This window comes from Colias croceus, chromosome 8, assembly GCF_905220415.1.
Source record: "Colias croceus chromosome 8, ilColCroc2.1".
Classification (NCBI taxonomy): Eukaryota; Metazoa; Arthropoda; class Insecta; order Lepidoptera; family Pieridae; genus Colias; species Colias croceus.
Genome location: NC_059544.1, coordinates 747,559 through 774,684, shown reverse-complemented (window position 1 = coordinate 774,684; position 27,126 = coordinate 747,559). Strand labels below are relative to the sequence as shown.

General features: G+C 34.1%; 2 protein-coding genes across 2 annotated transcripts in view; one reads left to right on the top strand and one right to left on the bottom strand.

Moving 5' to 3' along the window:
- The window catches only part of LOC123693669 (protein croquemort-like), a 30,151-nt gene extending 5,918 nt beyond the window's left edge, over positions 1–24,233 (bottom strand). Inside the window, exons 1-5 of the mRNA XM_045638861.1 lie at positions 23,996–24,233; positions 15,808–15,929; positions 15,106–15,285; positions 6,699–6,824; positions 5,297–5,506 (exon numbers count right to left, since the gene is read on the bottom strand). Coding sequence (XP_045494817.1) covers positions 5,297–5,506; positions 6,699–6,824; positions 15,106–15,285; positions 15,808–15,924 — 633 coding nt within the window. The 5' untranslated portion in view covers positions 15,925–15,929; positions 23,996–24,233. The remainder of the gene's footprint in view (positions 1–5,296; positions 5,507–6,698; positions 6,825–15,105; positions 15,286–15,807; positions 15,930–23,995) is intronic.
- Positions 24,234–24,931: 698 nt separating this feature from the next.
- LOC123693628 lies at positions 24,932–26,109 on the top strand. The gene has a single exon (XM_045638812.1). It carries the CDS (start codon positions 25,240–25,242, stop codon positions 26,107–26,109), a length of 870 nt encoding a protein of 289 aa, XP_045494768.1. The 5' UTR covers positions 24,932–25,239.
- The last annotated feature ends 1,017 nt before the right edge of the window (positions 26,110–27,126 follow it).

Below are 27,126 nucleotides of genomic sequence, written 5' to 3'. Positions count from 1 at the left end.
TATAATATAACATGGAAATGGATAGGATTTTAGATAATATTGCTTTCGCCCTACATCTAAGTTAAAAACTTATTAACATTTGTAAATCAAAAAATTATTTCATTTTTATGTGATAAAAGGGAATCTAAAATGTTGACTCTTATATAGCCGGATGTAATTCATTTACTTAATGCAAATTGTTTACAAGATAATGATTACAAAACATCTATGCATTTGTGCAATTTAATAAAAGGAAAAATGCACGGCTCATAAATTCATAATGCTCATAAGATATTAGATAATTCCGTTCAAAGTAAAAAGGAATATAAACGGTATTACTTTGTGAATATTATACGTAGGTAGTGTTTTATTCAGTATCTAATTAAGTTGGTTCAACACACAATAGAGTACTTAGATATTTATAAAAAGTCATGATGACTTTCTGTAAAATATAAAAAGATATAAATAAATTTGTCTCTTGCTGTGTGCCACATCCGGACATACAAACAATACATTTTATGTTAAACTTTTTATATATTTAAAGAATATAAAAATAGATATTGCGTTGTATAGTATCAATATAAATCTACTATTGTTTTCTAAACCTAGGTTTATCGATTTTTGACGATAAATCGGCGAAAAACTTTAATGGGCCGAACTATCGACGATATAAAATATAAATACTTTTCTGCTGACTCGCCAAAATATCTACACGTGCTCAAAATAATTACAATCGAATTGTCATAACATTCGCATTCAATATTTATTTATATTTACAAACTGATGCGTCATTATACAACGAGCGAAAGCGGCCAATGATTGCGATATCGTAAACGATGACGCAACGTCACACTTCACTGTGTCAGCACGAACGGCTATGAAATATGGCTACTGCGAATTACTATCACAATATACACATACAACCAGTAGGGAAACTTCGTACAACACGTTCGAAATGGCTAACGCACACAAGCAAGCGTGTCTAAGGGTATTCTTATATCTGTCAACTATCTGCGCTTCGCGGTTTCACCCGCGTGGCTCCGCTCTTGTTGGCTTTAGCGTAATGATATATAGCATATAGCCTTCCTCGATGAATAGACTATATAACACAGAAATAATTTTTCAAATCGGACCAGTAGTTCCTGAGATTTGCGCGTTCAAACAAACATACAAATTTTTTCGACTTTATATAATACCCTTACGTTTCTCGTAAACACGGTTGCTTGTGTGCGTGAGCCATTTCAAACGTGTTGTATGAAGTTTCCCTACTGGTTGTATACGCACAAATTGGTATGGAAAAATATAATCTCTTAAATAAAATTCTCGCGTAAAAATGAAATTTTGTGTGCATATCGGGTAGATCTGAGAATCGGTCAACATCTATTTTCTATATTTAAGTGATAAGAGTAAGGCAGAATAACGTTGGCCAAGATATTTAGTGATACCTTAAAAATGCGTGATAAGACAGCGATATCAAAATATAGTTATCATATAATTAACAGAATAAAGTAAACAAAAGGACTTTCTTAGATATACAGTATTTTACAATTCGCAGTCAGAAAAGATTATGCTAAAAATAATTTTAAAGAAACAATGCATCCTCATGATAACAAGTAATATGTGACCTGCGGCTCAATTTGATACGATTTTAACACAAAAATTGTCTAAAAAAAAAGCAAAGCATATTTCAAATATGTACAAAAAAATCGGTTACTTTTGCTTAGTTTTCAACTGACACTCATTATTAAATATTTACATACATTTATTAAGCTCCCGCTCCCGTGGGATTTCCGGGATAAAACCTATCCTATTTCCCGGGGTAAAAAGTAGCCTATGTCTTTTCTCGGGTATCAAAATATCTCTATACCAAATTTCATGCAAATTGGTTCAGTAGTTAAGGCGTGATTGAGTAACAGACAGACAGACAGAGTTACTTTCGCAATTATAATATTAGTATGGATAACTTGTTTTTATTTACTACGAATATTTACCCTCTATCTAAAATTATTTTATGTCTTCACAAATCGGGGTGACTAACACCACCTACGGTCACCTTAAACACTAAACCTCGATCAGAGTTTAGATCGAACAACCGATAGCATCGTGTTTGTTCAATAAAATCCCACAAAACGTCAACGGCCGATAATATTCTGATTATACATATGATATTACATTAATACTAGCTGTCCCGGCGAACGTTGTTCTGCCTTACTCTTATCACTAAGGTCTGGAGTAGGAAAAATAGATGTTGTCCGATTCTCAGGTCCACCCCATAGATACACAAAATTGCATGACAATCGGCCCAGTCGTTTCAGAGGAGTATAATTACTAACATTGTGATACTACAATTTTATATAGAGAAGAGATAACATACAAATTCTGGATGAGTTTAGCTTAATCAGTTAAACATGTTCGTGATGAAATGTTAATAAGGCTATCCAGTCACTTTATCAGCTATTCGTGAAACTGGTCCACAAAGATTAAATATAGAAAAACTGATGACTATTCTACTTCGCACACCAATACTGATATTAAATCTTTACTAATATTATAAAGCTGAAGAATTTGTTTGTTTGTTTGAACGCGCTAATCTCGGAAACTACTGGTCCGATTTGAAAAATTCTTTCAGTGTTAGATAGCTCATTTATCGAGGAAGGTTATAGGCTATATATCATCACGCTACAGCCAACAGGAGTGGAGCCACGGGGGTGAAACCGCGCGGAGCAGCTAGTACAATATATAGCATAAACACTACACGGTTACACTAACATAAAAACATTTACACGGTTAGGAAAACCCTTTCATCACCCGTCATCTAGTTTAGAAATTAGATTTCAATTTTAAAGCAGACTCTGAGTTCGATAAATAACAAAGAGACACACACAGAGGGCGTCTTTTTAATCTAATTTTATAACAGGTTTTTAAAAGCACTAATACTTAAGGATATATGTACAAAAATACATTATAATAATGCGCAAAACACAGGGCCGGTTTCAAATAAAAACATTATGGACTAAGAAAAAGAAACCAGAACGAACCTTCTTTATATCATTTTGGTATCAGACTAATAATAAATTATCCGAAATCCGATATCTAAATACCTTTAAGAGAATAATAAATATTTTTGGACTGTCTTTCCAGTCCTTTTAAGGCGGAAACGGATAAAGTACTTGTAGACTTTTAAAAAAGTATTTCAGATTTAATTTAAGTGTGCTCAATTATTTAAATAAAATTAAATAAATAATGATATAGAAATAGATTTTGCACTTAATAAAACAAAAGAAGTAAAAATATCTTATAGATACAGCTGTTAATCAAAGTTTAACCTATAATACATTTTAAATACATGTATCCAAGCTAACCTTCGTGACTTTTGACTCAGCAAAATATTATGTACATAAAGATTCATTCAAATCAGTAAATTTTGTTATCGATGTGTAATAAATTTTATTAAAAAGAATTAAAGATATTTTAACGGATTTATGACACGACATAATCATTATCTTTTCTTATCCAATTTTGCTACAATAAAAGTGGAAATTAATTAAAATAATATAATATATAATGATATCAATAAATATTGGATAAATTTGTTTAAATTTTATATAAACAACATTCTTTCGACCATATTTATAACTTCCAAACATACACACACGAATAGCAATAAATAATAATAAATAAGTCCTTTTTTAATAAAATTATCGTCGTATATAAAGTTATGAATAAAAGATAGATATTCTTCTCTAATACTGCCGTTTTATAACCGATTACCCACAAAACAACATAAGCACTATAAAAAATAGCTAAAATAAATTAAAAACATTTCATTTCGATTCTGGCAACCTCAATCCGGCCCTGTACCTAATACCAGTTCTTAAACATTTTTGCAACTTATCAACCCCACTTATATTTGACCTTTAGGAATATATTTGGAACATTTGTATTTTGTATCTATGTTTATACCTATATTAGTGACTAGCTTACCGCCCGCGGCATCGCCCGCTTTGTCTAAAACCCAATAAATTATATATTAAAACCTTCCTCTTGAATCACTCTATCTATTTAAAAAAACCGCATCAAAATCCGTTGCGTAGTTTTAAAGATTTAAGAATAGGTACATATATAGATTCAGCTGACTCTTTTTTTAAGTGTATGAGCATGATTCCAATGTGTTTGACTGATGTTTACAACAGTCTGTATGTATGTATTACCTATATGGTATTACACAATTTATTCATTTCTTATGTACCTATGTGAATTTAATATTATTTTCTTGATTCATTATTTATATTTGTGCTAAATAACATCCACATCGGATTAACCGTTTCAGCTAGAATGATTAACAAACATCCATATTCACAAATTTTTTGTGTATTTAATATGATGGGATAGTACGATAAAAAAGCGTGTGTGCCGAGCACACGTGTCAGAAATGAAACTTCTTTGGCAAGATTCAAAGATGCCAAAATCTTCGCCTTACTCGATGACGTGACGGTATTCACTTGACGTGACATGAAATTTTACTCTCAACGCGCCTAGAGAAGTTTCACTTTAAAAATAAATCCGCCATAAGGACAACTTGCAAATGAATCATAACAAAATATTATTTAATCAACAATATTATTAACATATATGAGTCACAAAGAACACAATTCAAGCGACATTATAACATGGCGCAGTTCAAAGTTCCCATTCGATATATATTTTAATCGTTATGTAAACATCTATACAAAGACATATTATATGCTGAAATATCGTTTGTTTATAGAATATATGAATCTTAGAAATGTTTGTTCAAAATAAAAATATATGTGTGCACTAGCACATTTAGAATGTGTTGCGACTAACAAAAAGCTTGATTTCCTGAGTATTTAAAATAGGAGAATCTATTCTCCATTGTGTTTTATTACATTTCAACTTTTGTTTCGGCCAGATCCTAGTTCGAAATTGGTCTTGTTGAATATTGTACGTAATATACATTCTACAACAATTATAGGTAATGTTTGATTGCTTGTTACGATATACCTCAAAAACTACACGATCGATTTTAATGTCTTTTACCATTTCAAAGCTACAACCCAGTAATATAGGCAGTATTTTTATCACTTTTTATCACACTATAAATCTAATTAAAACCGAACTCACCTTGTAAAACATTCAAACTTATCGAACGGTATATCTATAGGCAGTTCTGGGAACCTCTCCGCTATCTGCAGTATAGGATCGTCGATACTACCGAACGAGATGAGATGTTATAACTTGTACTATCCTACCTTACCAACTAGTGTAATAACTATAATAATTATACCAAACTTACCTTGTAGAACCATCCAAACTTATCAAACGGTATATTTATAGGCAGTTCTGGAAACCTTTCCGCTATTTGCAGTATAGGATCATCAATACCATCAAACAGCCAGGACGACACATTGGCCGAGAGGAACATGTCATCATGGAACATTCGCATGAAGACATCTACTGGTATCTTGAGGAGAGGGTGCTGGTGGCGCATGTAGTATGCTACCGTCTAGAATGGGAGGAAAATATTTATTTATTTTTTATATGATAGTACAATTTTAATTTATTTATTTGAGAATATAATTGTACAAGTTTTGTGCCAGCTCTACTCAAAACCGTAATTGAGATGAGTCGTCAATTTATTATTTTAAAAGTAAGTATAATGCTTATTTTTTTAAAGATTTTTTAAAGAATAGAAATAAATGCATCACACGAGATTCGGCAAAAAACGCGGGTTCGAATATTTTGTATTGCAATCAGAATATGTAAAAGTTACAGACTACAAAAGATGAAAAACAACAAAAATTATACACAGAACTTTCACCTCAGGAATCAATATAACTATCAATAATATTTACTTAACACAATCGTTAATATAAGTTGCCATAGATGTATGTTTGTTCAGGTCAAATCTCGCAAAGGAGTTATCCTCGACCGATTAAGTTGATACTTTGCATTCACATTTAGTTCTTAGTCTTACGTATATTGAGCTAAGTGATAAACAGAAGAAATTAAACCTTGAACTATTTTTTCATACATAATTAATTAATTATATTAATGACTTTTTTGAAAAAATATTGTAAAAATTTGATAGTACCAAAGTGATTCCTTTATAGATCGCTTCCAATGCTATAGTAATTATAATAGACTTGTTCAAAAATGTTGTGGCTTTCAAATTATTCAAATTGAATCAATTAATTAAATTATGTATTAACCTTTCAACATCTAGACAAATAAATTACTGGGTAGGTAGATTCCCTAACTTCGCATGAAATAAATGTCTTTTATATTATAAACTAGATTTCCGCCCGCGGCTTTGCCCGCGTTTGCAAAGGAAAACCCGCATAGCATCTTATGTGTTAATCCACGTTACCCTCTTATGTCTGCTAAATTTCATTGTAATCGGTTCAGTAATTTTTACGTGAAAGAGTAACAAACATCCATACATCCATAGAAACTTTCGCATTTATAATATTAGTAGGAAGTAGGATTTTTAAAGAATTCCGCCATTCCAGGGCGAAAGACGGGTGCGAATCTCGTCTCGTGATCAATTTTTTTATATTCTTTAAAATTTTAAATGCTATAAAACTAAAACATTAAATTGAATGTCTTTTTTGTGCTTTGAGACCGACATTTTTTTTTACAAAAATGTTTTTTTACATAATGGGACAAAAAGTAATTTTGTTTTTTGTCTAACTTACCACGATAATAGGGTTGATACTCGTGATGATGTCGGACAGGCTACCGTTGGATAGCTCCGGCTCGAAGTGCCAGAACCTCTCGTTATAAAATGTGATCGTACTGTTGTCGTTCCATGTTAAATTCACCTGTTGAATTAAAAAAAGTTTAGTAAATAATTATTTTTTGACAAAAAAATAAACGGCCTTAAAATGGTCAGAGCTGGAGAAAATTTTAATGGGACCAAATGGGAAGGCACTAGATTTCAAATAAAAAATAATTAATCATTTAAGTCGGTTCACGCTTCATCTAGTCGAAAATTCTGAGAGTAAGAGCTAGCGCGCAAGAGCAACTTTTGTCTCTCCCATCAACTCTATTGGCTAATAAAAAAATCTCCCGGGAGTCGCTACGTGCGCGCACTCTCTTACTAGCCCATAGAATTGATGGGAGAGACGAAATAGTTGCGGAGACAAAAGTTGCTTTTGCGCGCTAGCTCCTACCCAAATAAAAAACAAAAGATGCGCGGATTAAGATAGAACCTACTCATTTCTATGAAAGTTGAACTCGGTCGAAAATTTGAATGAAACAAATTCGTCTGCTCTCAAAAGGATTATAATTCCAACTTTTTGCAACTTAAAGAAAAGGAAAAGATATTGATCTTTTCTGCAACATTTTCTCATTAATGGTCGAGGCGTGATTGATAAAAGAACTGTTTGATGGATGGTCGTCGATAAATAAACTTCAGATTTAAATCAAAAATAAAATTAAAATATTTATGTCTAATCTATATGATATGAGTGTCTATAATATGACGTTATAAAATAAATTATTCTTCTCTATAAATGTAATCAAAATCGGTGCAGTAGGTTTATTGTGCGTACGATTTCACTAGGTGTGAAATCGTACGCACAATAAATATACATTCGCATTTATAATATTATCTAGTAACTACTAGATTTCCAACCGCGGCTTCGCCAGCGTTTTCAAAGGAAAACCCACATAGTTCCCGTTCCCGAGGGATTTCCGGGATAAAACCTATCCTATGTGTTAATCCAAGTTACCCTCTATATGTGTGCTAAATTTCATTGTAATCAATTCAGTAGTATTTGCGTGAAAGAGTAACAAACACACACACATCCTCACAAACTTTCGCGTTTATAATATTAGTTGGATACTATTACAATGGTGTATTAAACAATGTGTAAGAAAAAAAAAACCCAGCGTACCTCTGTAAAAATAAATTAAAAGATTATTGATATAATCTACATTCTTCCTAGTCACATATTTAATTTATCTTTTACAATAATACAATTAATATATCTATTCACGATAAGATTGCTATGTAAATCCGTATTCAGATTTTATTTCCTAAAAACCAATGTAATATCTACTCTCAATACAGCATAATATAGTTCGTTTTTAAATAACCAATGTTGTCATGGACATTCTTCCATGATTATAGCTTCACCATTACAATAACATCACGTTTTTCTATGTTTATGAGTAAAACACATTACTTATATGTACATTTTTATGAATACCACGGCCATTAGTATGATAGGTGTACATACCTTCTTTAATGCTAGAACTCCAAGAATTTTTCTTTGAATTCTTTCTATATAAGAATGAAACCTTTTCCTTTGATCATATTACTATTTAAGGCTTGAATAATTCCCCGTTATTCCCAATTATAAATCAAGAATTTACAATATAGAACTAATGTTGCAAAGTGTCCTATTTTGCAAAGTGTTCTTTTTGCAAAGTGTCCTATTTTGCAAAGTGTCCTAATTTGCAAATAATTTTAAGTTTCATTATTTTTTTCATTTCATTTTCCCTATTGTGTTGTTAGGTTATTAAAATAAAAACAATACTTACTCCTGTGGCGCTGAAACCCCGAAGTGGGTCTTGGCCTCCGAGACGAGAACTCTCCACCTTCCCCGGTCCTGAGCGGTCTCTTGCCAATTGTCATTGGCTTGGAGCTTACTCAGGTCCCTCTCCACTTGGTCGCGCCAGCGATACTTGGGTCGACCAACTGGCCGTCGGCCCGACGGACGACCCAAGTATGCTCTCTTCAGACCTCGCTCCTCACCCATTCGCTCTACATGCCCGAGCCAACGCAGGCGTCGTGATTTTATTTCCCCAAGTATATTTGGCTCGGCCATGAGTTTTTCTAAATCGGCATTCTTACGGACTTTCCAGCTTCCATCCTCTTGTTGGATAGGACCAAAGATCTTCCTAAGAAGCTTTCGTTCGGTAACTAAAAGGTTACGCTCTTCGTTCTGGGTTAGGGTCCAGGCTTCACAACCATATGTAAGTATTGGTCTTATAACCGTCTTGTATATCCGCAGTTTGGTGTTTTTGCTTAAAAGCCTGGACACGAGCACTTTATGCAAGGCTGCACCACACTTGAGGGTATTTTGGATGCGGATTTTGATTTCTTCCTCTCTGGTGTGTGCATCAGTTATCGTGCAACCCAGATATCTGAAGCTTGCTACTCCCGCGTACGTCGTATCTCCAACCTGTAGGTTTTGGCGCTGCGTTCGTGTGTCCCTATAGCGTTTCATGTGGAGATATTCCGTTTTTTTGACATTTATCTTTAGTCCGACCTTTTCTGCTTCTTCTTTCAAGATCTCAGCGGCTTTGCTAACTTCGTCACGGTTTTCACCAAGCAATGCGAGGTCGTCTGCATATCCAATTACCTTATGCTTTCCATTTAGTAGCACTCCGCAGTCCAGTGCAAGCATTTTCCGCAGGATGTATTCCAGTACCAAATTGAATAGCACCGGCGACAGAGAATCGCCTTGCTTTAATCCAGTGAAAACCGCAAACTCTTCTGTTAGTTCCTTGCCTACTCTCACTCGCATGTTACTGTCTCCAATAGCCGCTTTTATTAAGTCCACCAGTTTGGTTGGGATTCCAAGCTCCTTTAAAATTGCGAACAGGGCGCCCCTATCGATACTGTCGTAAGCTTTTTCGAAATCCACAAATAGCGCGTGCATGCTCTGAGCATATTCCCACCTCTTTTCCATGATCTGTTTGAGGAGGAAGATCTGATCTATCGTACTTCGGTTCCGACGAAACCCACACTGATAGTCACTGAGAATTTTTTCCGCGTAGGGTTCCAGTCTGTTCAGCAATATGTACGAAAGGATTTTATATGCTGTTGGCAGCAGAGCAATTCCGCGGTAGTTGCTACATTTCTTCTTGCTACCTTTCTTGTGAACTGGGCAGATGATCCCTGTATTCCATTCTTTGGGCTGTATCTGTTCCTCCCATATCCTTCTGAGGACTTCGTACAACTTGGATTGAATCACCGCTCCACTTTGCTTCCACATTTCAGAAGGCACGCCGTCAATACCTGGTGCTTTGTTATTTTTGAGCCGCATAATTGCTTTGTGCACTTCTTCAAATGTGGGCGCGGGTACGTCTTCCTTGTTGTCTTCAGTCTCCCTGATTATTTCAGCTTGAGGGGGTGGGCAGTTAAGTAGGTTCTGGAAGTACTCTCGCCATGCCATCTTGATGTCATCTCTATCAGTAATGAGGTCACCATTTTTGTCCTCCAGCACTTGGGTTGTTGGTTGGTATCCTTTTTTTGTGGTTTTCACTTCCTGGTAGAATTTCCTTGATTCCCCGGCTCGTATAAATGACTCCATATTTTGAATGAGGTCATCAAAATGCCGTCTTTTGGCTCTTCTGATTGCTTTCTTGAGTTGTAACCTGCATTCCATGTATTTTTCAATCCATTGCCTATCTTGCTCCGCCAGAACCTTATAGTGTCGTTTTTCTTGCATTTTGTCTTCACACTCTTGGCTCCACCACTTCCTCCGCTTTTTCTTTTTGACCTTTCCTAATACTTTAAACCCAATTTCTTTTACGGTGTTCTTTATATTTTCCCAAACTGTATCAATGCTTTCATTAATATCTAAATCTTTAAATCTATTACTTAACTCTAATTGAAATTGTTCTTTAATATTTTGTGATTTTAGGTTTTCTATGTCAATTCTATCATCTGCAGTTTGTGTATGTCTTGTTACTGATTTTATTCTAAACTTGAGTTTTATTCCCAGCAAGTAATGATCACTGTCACAGTCTGCCCCGCGGAAAGTTCTCACATCCTCAATGGTTCTTTTGTGACGCTCATCAATCGCTACGTGATCGATCTGATTAATGGTGTGTCCGTCCGGGGATCGCCAAGTTCCCTTATAAATATCCTTGTGCGGAAACATAGTACTTTTGACTACCATGGCTTTGGCTGAAGCAAAACTTATTAGTCTTAGCCCATTGTCGTTAGAGTGCACATGCTTACTATGTGTTCCGATTGTTGGGACATATATATTCTCCCGTCCAATTTTGGCATTAAAATCCCCCAGTACTATTTTAATATCGTAGCTCGGTAATTGGTCGTATATTAATTCAAGCTGTTCATAGAACTGATCCTTATTATCGTCTTCCGCTAATTCTGTAGGAGCGTATACATTAACTAAGGAGATGTTGGCAAACTGACCTCTAATACGAAGTACTGATATTCTATCAGATACAGCGTCGTAGCGGATGACATTACGGATGAAATCTTTGGCGACTATGAATCCAGTACCGTGTGTATGGTGTCCAGTGTCATTACCGCTATAAAATAAAATCGCTTTATCGTCAATATTACACTCCCCTTTGCCCGGCCATCTTACTTCTTGGAGTGCGGCTACTTTTACACTGTATCTACACAGCTCACTATTTACTTGGTAAATGGCACCCGGGCGAAATAGGGAGCGGACATTCCATGAAGCTATTCGTAAATCCTTTATGCCATGCCTGGAGTCGTCGTTCTTGGGATCGGGTTTCCTTTTTCTCGTTCTCGGTTTCGTAACACGAAGATTTTTTATGTGGGAGGGGTGTTAACCCGCCGCACAACCCCCATATTGCTGGAGGACCACACCCATCGTTGGTCAGCGAGTCCATCGGACTTAGCCAGTAGCGTAGCTAGGCTGTACTACCGACCATCCCCCCATCCGCCACCCGGGGGACGCTCCCCTACGCCACGTGGGCCAGCGCGAGGAAAAAAAAAATATATAAAATAAAAACAATATCAATGTTAAATTGTTAATAAGTAATTTTACAAACAATACACTGTGAGGTAATGATTGTAAGTAGGTTAGTACTTGAATAGATTCATAAAAGATACCGAGTTTTCATAAATATTTATTTTTTATTATGCATAAAATTTTTTGTAAGAATTTAAAATCATATGGGTTTCAAAATTTCGATATTACCAATGTACTAATGTGGATGAATTGAATTAAATCGCTTTCTTGAGAAAAATAGTTTCAAAATCGGACAATATCAAAAATAGTATATAAATATTTTTGTCCAATACTATAATCACGGGTAGCTAAAATAAGTCTTTCCATTATTCCACATATTTGCTCCCAAACTATTAAAGGAACCAATTTCGCTTAAGACGAGGCTCGCTAACATAATTTCTGACACTGAGAAACCAGTTACGGTACGAGACGCTAACACAGCCGTAATAAAGTTGAATATCGCGTGCGCTCTTTGATCGCGTTCGAGCTCGAAAAGTAATTCTCAATTCTTATTTCGTTTACTTATAATAACTAAAGTAATAAATGATCTAGAGAAAAAATATCTTGGACATCTATAGTAAACTCTATTTCGTGACTGTTAACATTTATTTTAGACATAAAGTCCAAAATTTTTGAATAAAAAATGAATCGAGCGAAAATGTTACAATTACGTAACTGTCTTGTATATGGAAAGAAAAAGACCCAATAAATCATATACTAAAGTTCCATTTTGATTGTATGTGTGACTGTTTCAGAATATTAATGCAAATTCACATAAAATTTAGAGAACCTCCCCTTAATACGAGCACCGATTCGGACGTTGCTTGTTATTCAATTTCATACGATTATTTCATAAATAATACCTACAGTTTAAATAATGCAACCATTATGTATCAATTTAATTATAATATGTAATTTTGTTATCATTTTAAGCTCTATATCGGATTGATTAATTATGAATTAATCGTTTAATAAACCCTTTGTCATTATGAAATCACGTGGAAGTAAAATTTCCTCTTATTTGTCATATTCAAGATAAACATTTTGCATTACGGTGCATTTACATCAAACGAGCGAATGCTCATTCTAACCCCACTATGTCAAATTCTTTTAATGTAAACAGGCGAAGAGCATTCTTTCGTTGTTCTTATAGTGCGTCCGAAAATATTCTATGCAATGTTCTCATACCGAACAACACTGAACAATAGTTTTCGTTTACACTAAAAGATCACGAAAGAATACTCTTACTCTTAGCTCTCTATGTTCGTTTGATCTAAATGCACCATTATAGGGTTGGCTTGGACCACGGGTGGCCAAGGCTAGGAGTCGCCCCGGGAAGGCGAAAGACGCGGGTTCGAGCCCCACCTCGTAATCTATTAATCTCGTAATATAATTTGCTAATAATAAATTTTTAGCAAATATTTACGTAACTACTTATATTTTCAAAATTCATTAAACATTATAGGTAGGTTATAGCTACATGTACAGGGAGGGTGTCTCACTGTTGGTATACTAAGCTCAAAAGAGGTTATAGTTTTGCATACGCTGAGTACCTACGTAAAAATACTTATAAAATTCCAGACACAGTTTTTTTTTTCATATAGATGAATTCTTAAAACTCTATGTGTACAACCATAACAAGCAATCCGCCCAGTTTTGCTACTCTCTCGTTTAAGATTATGTTTTCATAGACAAAATGCTCACATTAGCGTAGCGGCATATATACCGGCTGCGCGAAGCTAGAGAAGAAAACATGGATTTTCAGGAAAAATTTGGCAACAATTTTATGATGCAATTTTGTTGTTTTAGCATTTTTTACGTGATCAATCATCAATGTATGCATAATTGCACTACAAGTCGTCAAGTCCCTTCGCGCTTAGTATGTATACCAATAGTGGGACACCCTGTATAGTTTAGTTTAAACTTCTTTCACAAATTGAAAGTATGTATATATATTTAACATAACTAGGTAGATATACAAACAAGGTGCAAGAAATAACTTTATCTTATGTCAATGTACAATGAAATCAGTAATTACTAAAACAAATATTACAATCATGAATCAAAGCTGGCGCGGGCGGCGCGAGCACAGAACTATGGGCACGAGCGCTAGCGCACGGTAAATCTCGAAAAATATTATGATTACGGCAGTTTCAATTATTGTAAAAAATAATAATAATAAAACAATCAATTGAAAGACAAACTCAAAGTTAAATAAATCTCATATTTTAGAATACAAGTAATTTTCCATTCATGAAGAAATTCTGTCATTCCTATAGTTCCGGATATTATTTGGTACAAACAAAAAATAATTTCACGTCATAATATTTTTATCAATTTAATACTAATTACATATTATAAAGTAATGTGTATTTATATATCTTAATGTAATGATGTTGAATCTTCCGGCGTGTTATCAAACAAATGGCCTATTTTATCATTACGATTGAATAAATATAATTTTTATTAATAATTTACTTCGATACCTACATTTAACAATACTGAGTATTACTCTTTTTACAGTTTTCATTTATAACTAGTTTAAATAGCCGTACAATTAGAAGCCTAGCCTCTTTATTAAGCGCCGTTCAATTATCGGCCTGAATGATATTGCTATTGGATGACTACGACAAAATAGCTAAATAAAAAGTTAGTTAGCTATAATGTGTACATTAAATTGCACGTTGCAACCAAATAATTATTTATTTAACAGTAGGTATATTTTCAATTTTCATTATTGTGAATTTTACGAAAGCAGACATAACTTGACCGTCTCATGTATACTATAAACTTAAATTCGTAAATAAGAACCTGGTCGCATAATATTTCACAAAATATCTAAAACTACTTGACACAAAAATATAAAATTTGGCACAATATCTTATCTGCTAACTGGTAAAGAGGGGCAGAGTCGAATGGAATGTAGTTAGGCCTATTTATTTAACTTTTTGTAATAATCGTCATAACTCATATACAAGTAAACATTAGTTATTGTTTAGGTAGGTACCTAATGGACTTGCTACATATTAAGATGGCTTGCAAAGAGTGATTCCCGAAGAAGGTTTTGTAGGTATATCATTTACTAGCTTACCGCCTGCGGCTTCGTCCGCTTTGTCTAAAACCTAATAAATTATATACTAAAACCTTCCTCTTGAATCACTCTATCTATTTAAAAAATCGCATCAAAATCCGTTGCGTAGTTTTAAAGATTTAAGCATACAAAGGGACATAGGGACAGAGAAAGCGACTTTGTTTTATACTATGTAGTGATTGGGTTTAGAGAAAGCGGGCGAAGCCGCGGGCCCGGGCGGGTCGCCAGTAAGTATATAAAACTAAAATATATAACTTATGTTACCTTAGTATGTTCCTCTCTATACACATACGGTCCAAGCTCCACGACTTCGAGCGTGACATTCTTTCCCGCCAAAATATCAGCCACATTCGTTATGTTGAACATGTGGCACTCGAGGTACATCGGGATCGGCACTTCCCGCCAGATCGGGAATGACGTTGACGTTTCTGATAATATCATCATCTGTGGACAAGAACAGATTAAATATTTTGTGACCTTAAAAAAAAAATAAACAAGAGATAAAATTAAACACACAAATGCTAAAAAAAATAAAAAGCTCATTAGTTTTACCGTGTGAAAAGCATGTTTAAACGAAACAGAGTAGTTTTATTCCTTTTTTTGGCAGTTTTAATTATTGTAAACTATCTTACATAGAAATGTTATGTTGACCGCATTCCACATAATATCGCATATATATTTACAACTATTATAGAATGACGCCTTCCACTGACATCGTTGCAGCATTAACCAGACATCATTATAAATAAATAAAAAATCGTTCATTTGACTCATAAAACAATGTACATTATGCTTTGAATACAATAAAAAGAACTGCATATTATAATAATGGTTTTTTAAAAGATAGTGATAGACACTAGTCTCTACACTAGGTTCCCCCACCCCGTGTTGTGGGAAACTAGTCTCTTTCGATGTTACAGAAAATATTATAGAAGTAACTATTTAGTAATCTGTGATATTACTTACATTCTTTAACTGGGCGAAGAATATCGTCGGCCAGAAGATGACCATGACCGCGCCCACGACCACCAGCACCGAGCCGCAGCCCATCAGCCAGCCGCTCTTCTTGCCGGCGGACACCATGTTGCCTGGAACAATATCTCTATGAATTTTTTTTTTTTTATATAATATAAAGGTAAAACGAGCAGGACGCATTTGGCTGGAAATCGTCGCCTTACTCCATGACGTGACGGTATTGCCATGACGCTACATTGAAATTTTACTCTCAACGCGCCTAAAGAAGTATCACTTCAAAAAATGCTCGATATAGACTCCGTGTCTATTATATTATTTTTGTATTTGTGATTTCACTCATGGTTTACTTGTAGAAGAGTTATGAAGCTATAATGTTGTCTACACTAATATTATAAAGAGGAAAACTTTGTTTGTTTGATTGTAATAGGCTCATAAACTACTGGACCGATTCTAAAAATTCTTTCATCATTCGTAAGCTACTCCACGAGTAATATAGGCTTTATATTATCACGCTAAGACCAACAGGAGCAGAGCCACGCGGGTGAAACCGCGCGGCACAGCTAGTTAGATATAAAGGTATAAAAATTGGCCAGAATAGGATTTTGCCTATAGATAAATTAAAATACATAGATAAATAAATTTCCATACAAGATTTCCTGCTAGGTACTGATGTCGCAAAAAATCTTCATCAATCGCGATTGAAACAACACAATCAAAGCTCCGATAATCAGTTCAATTTTATAGAACAACATACGAAGACATAATTTAATACTAATAACATACATCCGGCTCGAAGGACCCACGATGTACGGGATTGTAGGGCCCGTACAGAGTAAATAAACAAGTGATAACTGCGTTAAAAACAACCGACTTCAAACTTGCACTTGCAACATTTACAAATACAGACAAAAATGCTCGTAAAACAAAAACTACAGGATCTATCCGAATAAAATTTTTATGGGACCAATTTGACACCATCCCGCATCGAACAAAAAAAGAATCACGTAAATCGGTTCAGAAACCTCGGAGTAATCGGTGTACACTGTGGGTATATATATAAAAATAACATACCGGCCGAATTGATAACCTCCTCCTTTTTTTTGAAGTCGGTTAAAGAATCAAGTGCAATAAAGCCTTTATTGCCTTAATTCTATATGGTTAATGGTGATGGTCATGAGACCATGAGTACGCGCGATTGCTTTGGTGATCGAACGCGAACTAATGAAATCCATACTATAATATTAAAAATGCGAAAGTAACTCTGTCTGTCTGTCTGTTACTCAATCATGCCTAAACTACTGAACCAATTTGCATGAAATTTGGTATGGATATATGAGAATGAGAATGATACCTGAGAAAGGACGTAGGCTACTTTTTATTGCGAAATATGTACCACGGGCGAAGCCGGGGCGGACCGCTAGTATGTAATAAAACGTCGCGTGTCCGCGAATGCTGAAAGCGCGCAACGTGATGTACGAAGACCGTACAAATTCTTTAGAACAATTAAATTTTACGAACCTCTCAATTACAGCAATAAAATATGACGATATTTTATTTAATTGACCTTGACGAGTCCATAGGCCCTTCTAACATTGATACAATAATTATAATTTCAGATAAACACAGATAACCGATTAGCAAAAGTATAAATAATTATTATTTAACAATATCAATTATACACATTCGTTGTCATACACTTGAAAAAAAAACCACAATGAACTACCAAATTGAGTCAAATTTATCTAAATCCAGAGCAGTAATAATAAAAATTGATGGAAAATAAAGTCTAAATATCAGATAACGCTGCAATCTGAATTGATTTTAAAATATTGTAATCTTAATCTATGTAATTACATTTAATTCAAAATAGTTAATACCATATTAAAAATGTTACATTAGAACGATCTATGTATTTATTGCCTAGGGCGTATTATTTCCATTAATACTTATAAATGATCATCAAATTCATTATTATTATTACTGCAACATCTTAGGAAAAAACTAAAAAGTATCATCATCGTCAGCCCCAGAATAATTTTTTAACCGACTTCAAAAAAAAGGAGGAGGTTATCAATTCGGCCGGTATGTTTTTTTTTTTTTTAATGTATGTACACCGATTACTCCGAGGTTTCTGAACCGATTTACGTGATTCTTTTTTTGTTCCATGCGGGATGGTGTCGAATTGGTCCCATAAAAATTTTATTCGGATAAGCCCAGTAGTTTTTATTTTATGAAAATTTTTGTCTGTAGGTATTTGTAAATGTTGCAAGTGCAAGTTTGAAGTCGGTTGTTTTTAACGCAGTTATCACTTGTGTGTCCTGACATGCTTTAACAACAGAGCGGGCGCGCACGAGCAACTTAGTTGCCCGGCAACTATTTTGTCTCTGTCGCTGTCTCCTCGCAAAGTTTTGAACGATGCGCACACGAAAGCGACAGCAACGCAACTTTTTCTTTAAAATTTTCTGCATTTATCAACATGGATTTCGAAGAGACGGTTGTGGTCTGTGCTCTTGTCCTTAGAAACCGAAGACGGCAGCGAAAAAGGCAATATTGGGTGCACCCATTATGGAGTGAGAGACTGACATTGGGGAAATTCCATACAATGTTTTTTTAAAATTGAGAACATTTCCAAAAAAAATTTTTCGCTACTTCAGAATGAGTATAGAAAGTTTTGATGAACTGTGCAGAATTTTACGACCTGGTATCGCTCATCAAGATACAAATATGAGATTTTTCTATGGCGTCGTTACTAGATTACGTTGCTGAATTTTGTTGAACTTTCAATGTTGCCTATTAAATTGGCTCTACTATAGACAGAAAACTACTAATAATAAAAATAACTTAATTAAAAACAATATTATTAATTTACTAAATAGGTTTGAAGTCGGTGCCAAGCACTAAGCACTTAGTATTAAGCCCGTGCATCGACATCAAACCTTTTTAGTAAATAACACATCTGAATAATATGTAGTAATTAAAATATCAATATCAATCTTTTTTATTTTTTACTTTTCCGTTTTTGAAGTCGGTTGTTTTTAACGAAGTTATTTTTATTTAATACTTTTTAGTGTATTTTTCAACACGAATCAAACGAGCCCAAACTCGATAAAGTTGAGTCAATATATTACTAAGTTCCTATGGCCACCTTCCGATTCCATCATCAAATCAGCTCTATGTCATGATAATGTTTCATCGCTATCCAATTTACATACGTATACAAAATTTCAGTTCAATCGGTTACCTGGAAATGAATCAAAGTTACTTGCTACATTTCAATTAAGTCATCGAGATCAGACAAAAATGCTCACAAAATAAAAACTACTGGGCTTATCCGAATAAATTTTATGGGACCAATCCCACACCATTCTGCATCAAACAAAAAAAAGAGTCACGTAAGTCGGTTCAGAAACCTCGGAGTAATCGGTGTACATACATAAAAAAAATATACCGGCCGAATTGATAACCTCCTTCTTTTTTTTGAAGTCGGTTAAAACTACTGTGTACGAGAATAAATACGTTGACATAAATACGTATTATCGCTACGCCGGTTACGCGGCAACTGGCCGGCGGCCGCCGACAGGCAACATTTTTGTCGCCGTGCGCGCACTTGCATTGAAACCAATAGATAGGGCGACAGTTGCGTCGCGGGCTTGTCTCCGAACCCGCGGACAAAAAAGTCTCCCGGGAGTTGCGTCGCTACGTACGCGCACTTTCATACTAGCCCATGGCTGGAGAGACAAAATAGTTGCGGAGACAAAATAGTTGCGGAGACAAAGTTGCTCGTGCGCGCTAGCTCTTAAACAACACTTGCTTGCTTAGAAGATATCTATCTACAAATGGTGAAACACTATTCTGTGACAAGCTGATGTAATTGCGATATACGATTGTATTAGGGTAATTAGAGTAATTAGAACGATAAATTCAAAATTAGATACTTAGATTACAATTTTAATTCCTTTGCAGTCTAGTCCAATGTGGAGTCAAGTTTACTTTTGGTCATAAAATTACTCAAACAATTTAGAAAGAATGTCCCAGTTCCCTTTTTTATAAATTTTATTTACAAAATAGGCAGTTTGTGCCCTACGAAAGTCACCTTTTATGTGGATTAACGGAAAATAACCTATAGATACTTTCTCTGACAATGCTCTGTATACCCTAAAAAGCAAAAAATCAAAATTCGGCAACGGGATGGTAAATTGAAAAATTCACGTCAATTCACAATAGTTATGCATATTTCATAATATATCTGCAATAATCAATATTATCAATCATTTTCACGAATATTAAAATGTAATAATCAGAGCTTAAAGATACATACGCAAAGAGATAATTGCAGATATTTCCGGGGCCTATCTTAATTATTTAATGAATGGATATTGTGATAAGCAAGTGGCAAAATTGTGAAGACGTCATGAATTCATTAGAAACAACTGATTAAAATGCACCCTCTCACTTATCAATATTAAAATAAGAAAAGATTCTATTGTAAATTGTAATAAACAAAAGTTTATATAGATTTATAGCTGTCGAATTTTTTACAAGTGCACGCAAAAAATAGTGATGGAAACTGAACCTTTGGCACAAGTGTTACCTAAATATAATCTCTCCCATAAACTCTCTCGCTCGAGAGAGTTATGCTTAGCTCTAAGCAAAAAAACGTAATCTACGTTACGAGGATTTAGGAAGCCATTTAGTACATTTTGATCCAACAGAAACACAAGCCCCTATAAGCTAGTGTAATTATTACTGAACTTGTTTTTTAATACGAGAGCGAAATAAACATACACCTGCATATTACAAAATCGGGGTAGTTGCTCTGTATCGCCTGACAGTAAGCAATTACCACGGCCATATCCAAACAGACAAAGGTGTTATCTGCTTTTAGGAAGAAAAATGTAATATAACGAAAGAATTTACTCCGGGTATCTGATCTAACTATACTAATATTATAAAGATGAAGAGTTTGTTTGTTTGAACGCGCAAATCTCGGGAACTACTGGTCGATTTTAAAAATTCTTTCGGTGTTGGATAGCCCATTTACGATTTATCATCACGCTAAGACCAACAGGAGCGGAGCCACGCGAGTGAAACCGCGCGGCACAGCTAGTAACGAATAAAGATATTTTATGCTCCCGAATAACCAACACCATCCCATACTAATTATGTTTATGTTTTAGTAATACTAAAACATAACCTACTATATTATCTGTAGTATAGAATCAAGGTAACAACAGTATTTGTTAAAAAGGATTCCGAACCTCCTCTTCCTTGAGAGTCTAAGGTAGAGGGAGGAATAAGAATAGTAAACCCAGCTAGCTCGAGTAGAAAAGTTTTATATTGTAGTAGGCAACTAATACACTAAATTCGAAACCTTTACATTTTCTTACGAGAAGGAAGTACCTAGATACATTTTGGTTGAATAATCACGTACATAATATAAGCATTACTGAGTATTATAACACGTCTATACACGTAATTATAAAACATTATTTATATTTAAAAGAACTTACTAACTATTATTTAAGTTAGATATTATTTTATCACGTTCTTCAATTCGGCCCGTTCGATATCTTTGTGTGAAAAGTTTTTTGTTTGTTTAACTAGATTAAACTTTAAAGCCGTTGAATTTGATATTGTTGGTTTAATGGCATTCAAATGCTTTATAAATTTACGAAGAATATAAAAATTCGATCACGAGGCGGGACTCGAACCCGCATCCTTTCGCGCCAAACCGTGGCGGATGCCAATTCAGCCACTCGTGACCCGCAAGAGCGATCGAATATATTCTATTAGGTATGTATTTCAGTTAAGGGACACACCGCGCGCTATCTATTGAGATGATTAACAACCATCTCAACCAATATGAAACACTTTTCAGTGAATACAAAATTGTAACGATGGAACACGACCTTTTTTGTTGAATTTGATATTGGCATTCAAATCATCTCAATAGATCAAGCCGTTTCTAAAACTTCTTTTACTAAGGAAGCTACAAGTTCACTGAATAACATAGGCTAGTAATTATTTTAATTTCTTTTTTGAGCGGCTAGTATTTTTTTTATTTAATTTTTTAAGCTGTTTATTATATTACAAATCTTTTACAAATTATATTGTATGGAGTATGGTCTATGGACTATGGTAGGTATAGTATTTAATCTATGGTCATATGCTCTATGATCATGGATGTTTTGTTACCTACCCACGTATTTTTTGATAAAAATGTAACTGTACCGTGTACGTAAGGATGACGTTCGAAAGCGGCTAAAGTTCTTGTAATTAATTTATAATGTGTGCATTTTATTTTAAAAATAATCTAAATTTCTTAAATGCAGTTCCAACAAGTTAATATGTTAGAAGCCAATAAGAATATCATATATAGCTTATAAACTAGGCTATTTTAGTGAAAGAAAACAAAACCTAACAAGCAAAAGTGGGATCGAAGTATTGGCGGCTTACCCCCTTCCGCTACTCACCCCCTGTACAAGCCCAAGAACGTATGTATCCACTATCCAAGGCCACTAGTCATTACATTATTTACATAACATTTCCTTAAGAAATAAGCCGCAAAGCCGACTTTGGGAAGCACCAAAAATTGTGTAATACCATGTAATGCTGGCTCAATTTATTTTTGGGTAATTGTCAAATCCAATCACGTTTGATATGTGATATGGGTGTTTCAACTTTCTTTAGTTCTATTCCAAAGAGCGACCATAAGGTACTTTTGTTTTGTTCATTTGTAAGGCTTCGCTATAAGCTTTACTTTGTTTAAAGTTTTTAACTACAAAACAATGTATTTCTGCCCCTTCTTCGACAGAAATATAAATATAACTTATGATGAAATATGGATCTTGATAAAAAGAACATGCTTTATTGCAATGCATGCTATATTTGCAATAAAAAAGATATGTATATCTTTTTTATTGCAAATGCTTTTCACAATATTCTGAAAATATATTTTTTTGTTTAAAAATTTGTAGGGTACCTTTACCTAAATAGTTAGATATGTTTTACCCAAGGCGTGTAAAACTGTGGATAGAAAGCTAGTTTCAATAAATAAATAGGATGATATGCGTTCAGAATCCATTATCTTAATGTTTCAGTTAGAAATATAGATTGTATATCAGATAGATAAACTGTGTAAACTGTCTGTGGAAAATAGTGATATTAAAAGAAGTTAAAATAATAAATTATTAAATTCATATTCAACAAGCTTTCCATGGCATAATTATGATGATTTTTTTGTATCTAAGATCGCTAAATTAATACATTGCTTTAAAAAACTATTTTTAGTAGACACTTTTTTTTAAACACATTTTCCAATGTCTTTCTATACAACATTTGTATATTAATAATTAATTGTATGACAAATAAATTTTAATTTAATATATTATAAATTATGCATGTTTTGTGGGGACACTAAATGTATCAGTATAAGCTGACCTTTAAACTAAATAAACTGTTATGTAGGTGGATCTATCTATACTAATAATATTATAAAGCTGAAACGTTTGTTCGTTTGTTTGAATGAGCTAATCTCGGGAACTACTGTTCAGATTTAAAAAATACTTTCGGTGCTGGATAGCACATTTCTCGAGGATTGCTATAGGCTATAATCTAAGACCTACAGGAGTGGAACCAGGAGGTTGAAACCGTGAAGTTGTTGTCATAAATACATGCAAAACATTGTGAAATTATTTACAAAAATAAACTATATTACTTGCGCATGATATTTATAATAATTATTTATCCTAATAGTTATTCCTATATAATACATGAGATATGATGGTCCAATAACACAATTTGAAGGTACTATCTTTAAACAAGTTTAAATAAATAGATAAAACCCAAGAGATAAAAATAAAAGTACAGATTTTTGTTTCAAGGTAAACACAGTTTCCAAATGTGGAATTCAACTTATAAAATTAAAATATGAACTTTATAAAAATGGAGGCAAATTAAATACTTAAAAAAATATTTAGATCAGTCATTTAGTATCAAATATTTATTGGTAAATACTGATTAGAAAAATTAATCAATATTAAAAAAATATATAAGATTATTCCGAAAATGTAATTTTAAAAGTTTAAAAATCAGCTTCACTTTAATTACCTATTTATAAATTTGCCAATGAGTATGCCACTTTTGTGCTCGGCTTTAAATTAGAATTAAAGAAACTTACATGTAAATATTTATGCAACCGTAGAAACGCTTAAAAACTTCACAATTTTATAACATAACACAAAATATATCTGGAGGCACTTTAAAACTTAATAAAAACTAAGAAAATCAAACTGTAATATCAATAATTTAGTGTATAATTAGTATTTACAATTTATTATTATCTAGCCGTCCACTTCATATGAAGCGTTCGAGGCAACTTATTGTAATCACTATGTAATTCATTATGTATTTTGCTAATTTTGTGAAACTATTCACATCAACTGAAATCAACAAAGATAAGTCAGGTTTCATCTGTCATTTGTCAATGTCAATGTCAGAATGCACATGATCGCTAATACAGATTACATAGAAAAGTAGAAAACACGTGCCAGGATACTTAAAATTTTGTATCACATTTTTGTATCAATTAAATTTTTACAACAATTTTATCAAATAGGGCATAACTTAGTGCACTGATTAATAATATTCATGTAAAATAACAGTTAATTGTATAATGTAATGTATCTAAGCCCGTGATCTAAGACAACGATGAAAATAAATAACTACCTGTGAAGCGTGGTTTTATCTGGCGACGATTCAATTACGGACACTTGTGATCTTTTTGTTCTTCGTCCTCATCGGGAATCGAACCCAGGATCTTCAGTCATCGGTTCTACGTTCACGCGTTATCCAAGATGGCGAAATTAAGTTAATATATTTTAAGTACATAAGCTTAGATGAAAATATGTACATCTTGGATAGGACGGTAAATAAAAACACTTTTGAAAATTCATACGAGCCGGCTATAGACGATAATGCCCTTGATAATGCCTAATAGCGTCTAGCATTAAAAAAAATATTGCATAATAATCATTCATGCATTCCGAGACCATTTTTTTAAATTATTAAAAAAATTAATACAAACATTAAAAAATTATTTATATTGTAGCGTCGACAAGCCAATTTATGAGTTATCGAATTTCAAGTGTAACGCTAAGAAAGTTCACACGGTAACTCATATATAAACAGTTCGTGCGCTATGCACAGACAGTCAAGGGCTTGTCGGGACGCGGGTGGGTCGCATTAGGTCGAATATTAATTACATACGGTTAAATATATGTAGTTAACGAAATATAACCTTTGCGTAGTAATTTCATCTTTTATTACACCCGCACATAACAAGACCCTCCATTGGTGACCCCCGACGATTAGTGAACAAATAGTGAATTGCATAGATATCGTTTGTTTAAAATTTAATTCAAAATGAATCCGGCAGTTCCAATAAGAGCGGACGAGAGTGGAAATGCTCTCGCGCAGATCACTGTGTCGAGTAGAATTCCAGACTTCTGGAAAGAATCACCACGACTTTGGTTCGCGCAGTTTGAAGCAGTGGTGGCGAATCAGAAGCTGGCGGACGAATCGAAATATAACCTGGTGGTAGCGAAATTAAGTCGCGAACACGTTGAGCAGGTTAGTGACATTGTATTAGCACCACCCGATACAAAGAAGTACGAAGCATTGAAAAACCGGTTGCTCGTAGTCTATGAAGAATCGGAAGTGCGTCAGGTCCAGAAATTATTGAAAGAACTTGAGTTGGGCGAACAGAAGCCTTCTCAACTTTTACGGCGTATGCGAGATCTGGCTCGAAAAAAATTCTCAGAGGAAACATTGACGATGCTGTGGATGGGACATTTACCCGCAGCCGTACAAGCAGTCCTCACTGTTAGCGAATTAAAGGATACAGAGAAATTAGCTAACATGGCAGATAAAGTTATAGAAACGACACGTTTCGCGGAGATACAGGAGGTATCGAGTGCCAGAGATAAAATATCCACAATACAACCTACGCTAGTTGAGCAGATTACACAGTTAACGCAGCGGTTAAACCAGCTGGAATCTGCAGGTTCGAGAGGCAGATCGTTTAGTTTTAGAAGGTATGGGAATCGCGTGCATCGCTCCGCATCGCGAAGTCGCGATCGGGCAGGACCTTCAAAACAAAAAAATCCCAATTGGTTATGTTTTTTTCATTACCGCTATAAGAACAATGCCAGCAAGTGTTTTCAACCTTGTGTGTGGCGGAAGCAGCATCTATTAAGTTTTGAGTGGACACCGGCGCAATCAGAAATGTTTTAATTTTACCAGTGTCGAAAAATAACCGATCCGCGAGTGAGTGTACTGTGTAGTGATTATTACGATAAAAAATCGAGTTTTGAAATAGATAGCAGTCTTGAGTATGTAAGTAAATTACGAGATACTATTAGGAAATATCAGTCAGTAGCTATTAGGCAGAATGTAAGACGGAACATATTTATTCACCCCGATTTAGAAAAGTGCGACTATGTTTTTGTAAGAAACGACGCCGTACGTAAGCCTTTACAACCAACATACGACGGTCCTTATCGTGTGTTGAGTCGAGAGGAAAAGGTATTTTACATTCAAATGACTGGCAGGAAAGTTAGAATATCTGTAGACCGTCTAAAACCTGCATATTATTTGAATAATGATAGTGATACGACATCTGGGGCAGATACTGAGGTTCCATTACAAATTCCAAGTAGCGAATTGCCTAATACACATACCACGCGTAGTGGAAGAGCTATACGATTACCAGTACGATTTAGGTAATAGTATTGTATTTGTAATTGTTTCAACTATTTTAAATTTATTAGAATTACGATGATTATAAGTATTCATATAAGACTTCATAGAAATGTATAATAAATACTTAGTAATCAACACATCGTATTTAATAAATAATAGCATTTGTGAAATTTGAAACGAGTTCATTGTTAATGGTTTAACGTTTTAAGTACGGTATTTCAAATTTATGTTTGTGTTGAGTTTTTATTGAAATGTTTACTACTTACTTAGAAATTTAAGTATACTTTTGATTTATGGCTTTTGAGTGTATGGTAATAGTTTTTGTAATATTAAACGACACAAGTGTAAAGAATGTATTGAGATTTGAAATGTTGATGTTACTAAGTGTTAAATGACGTGTAACAATTATCGCACGCAACTTAGAAGACCCAACCGAGTTTTTGTGATAACATAAATAGTTTAACGAAATTAGGTGTTAACTGTTAACCACTTGTATACGTTATGATTGATTTATATTGTGAACATTTTTTATACTTTATATTGTAAACA

Excerpts from the sequence above, each read along its gene's own strand:
- LOC123693628 (XM_045638812.1), top strand. The coding sequence starts at position 25,240 with ATGAATCCGGCAGTTCCAATAAGAGCGGACGAGAGTGGAAATGCTCTC.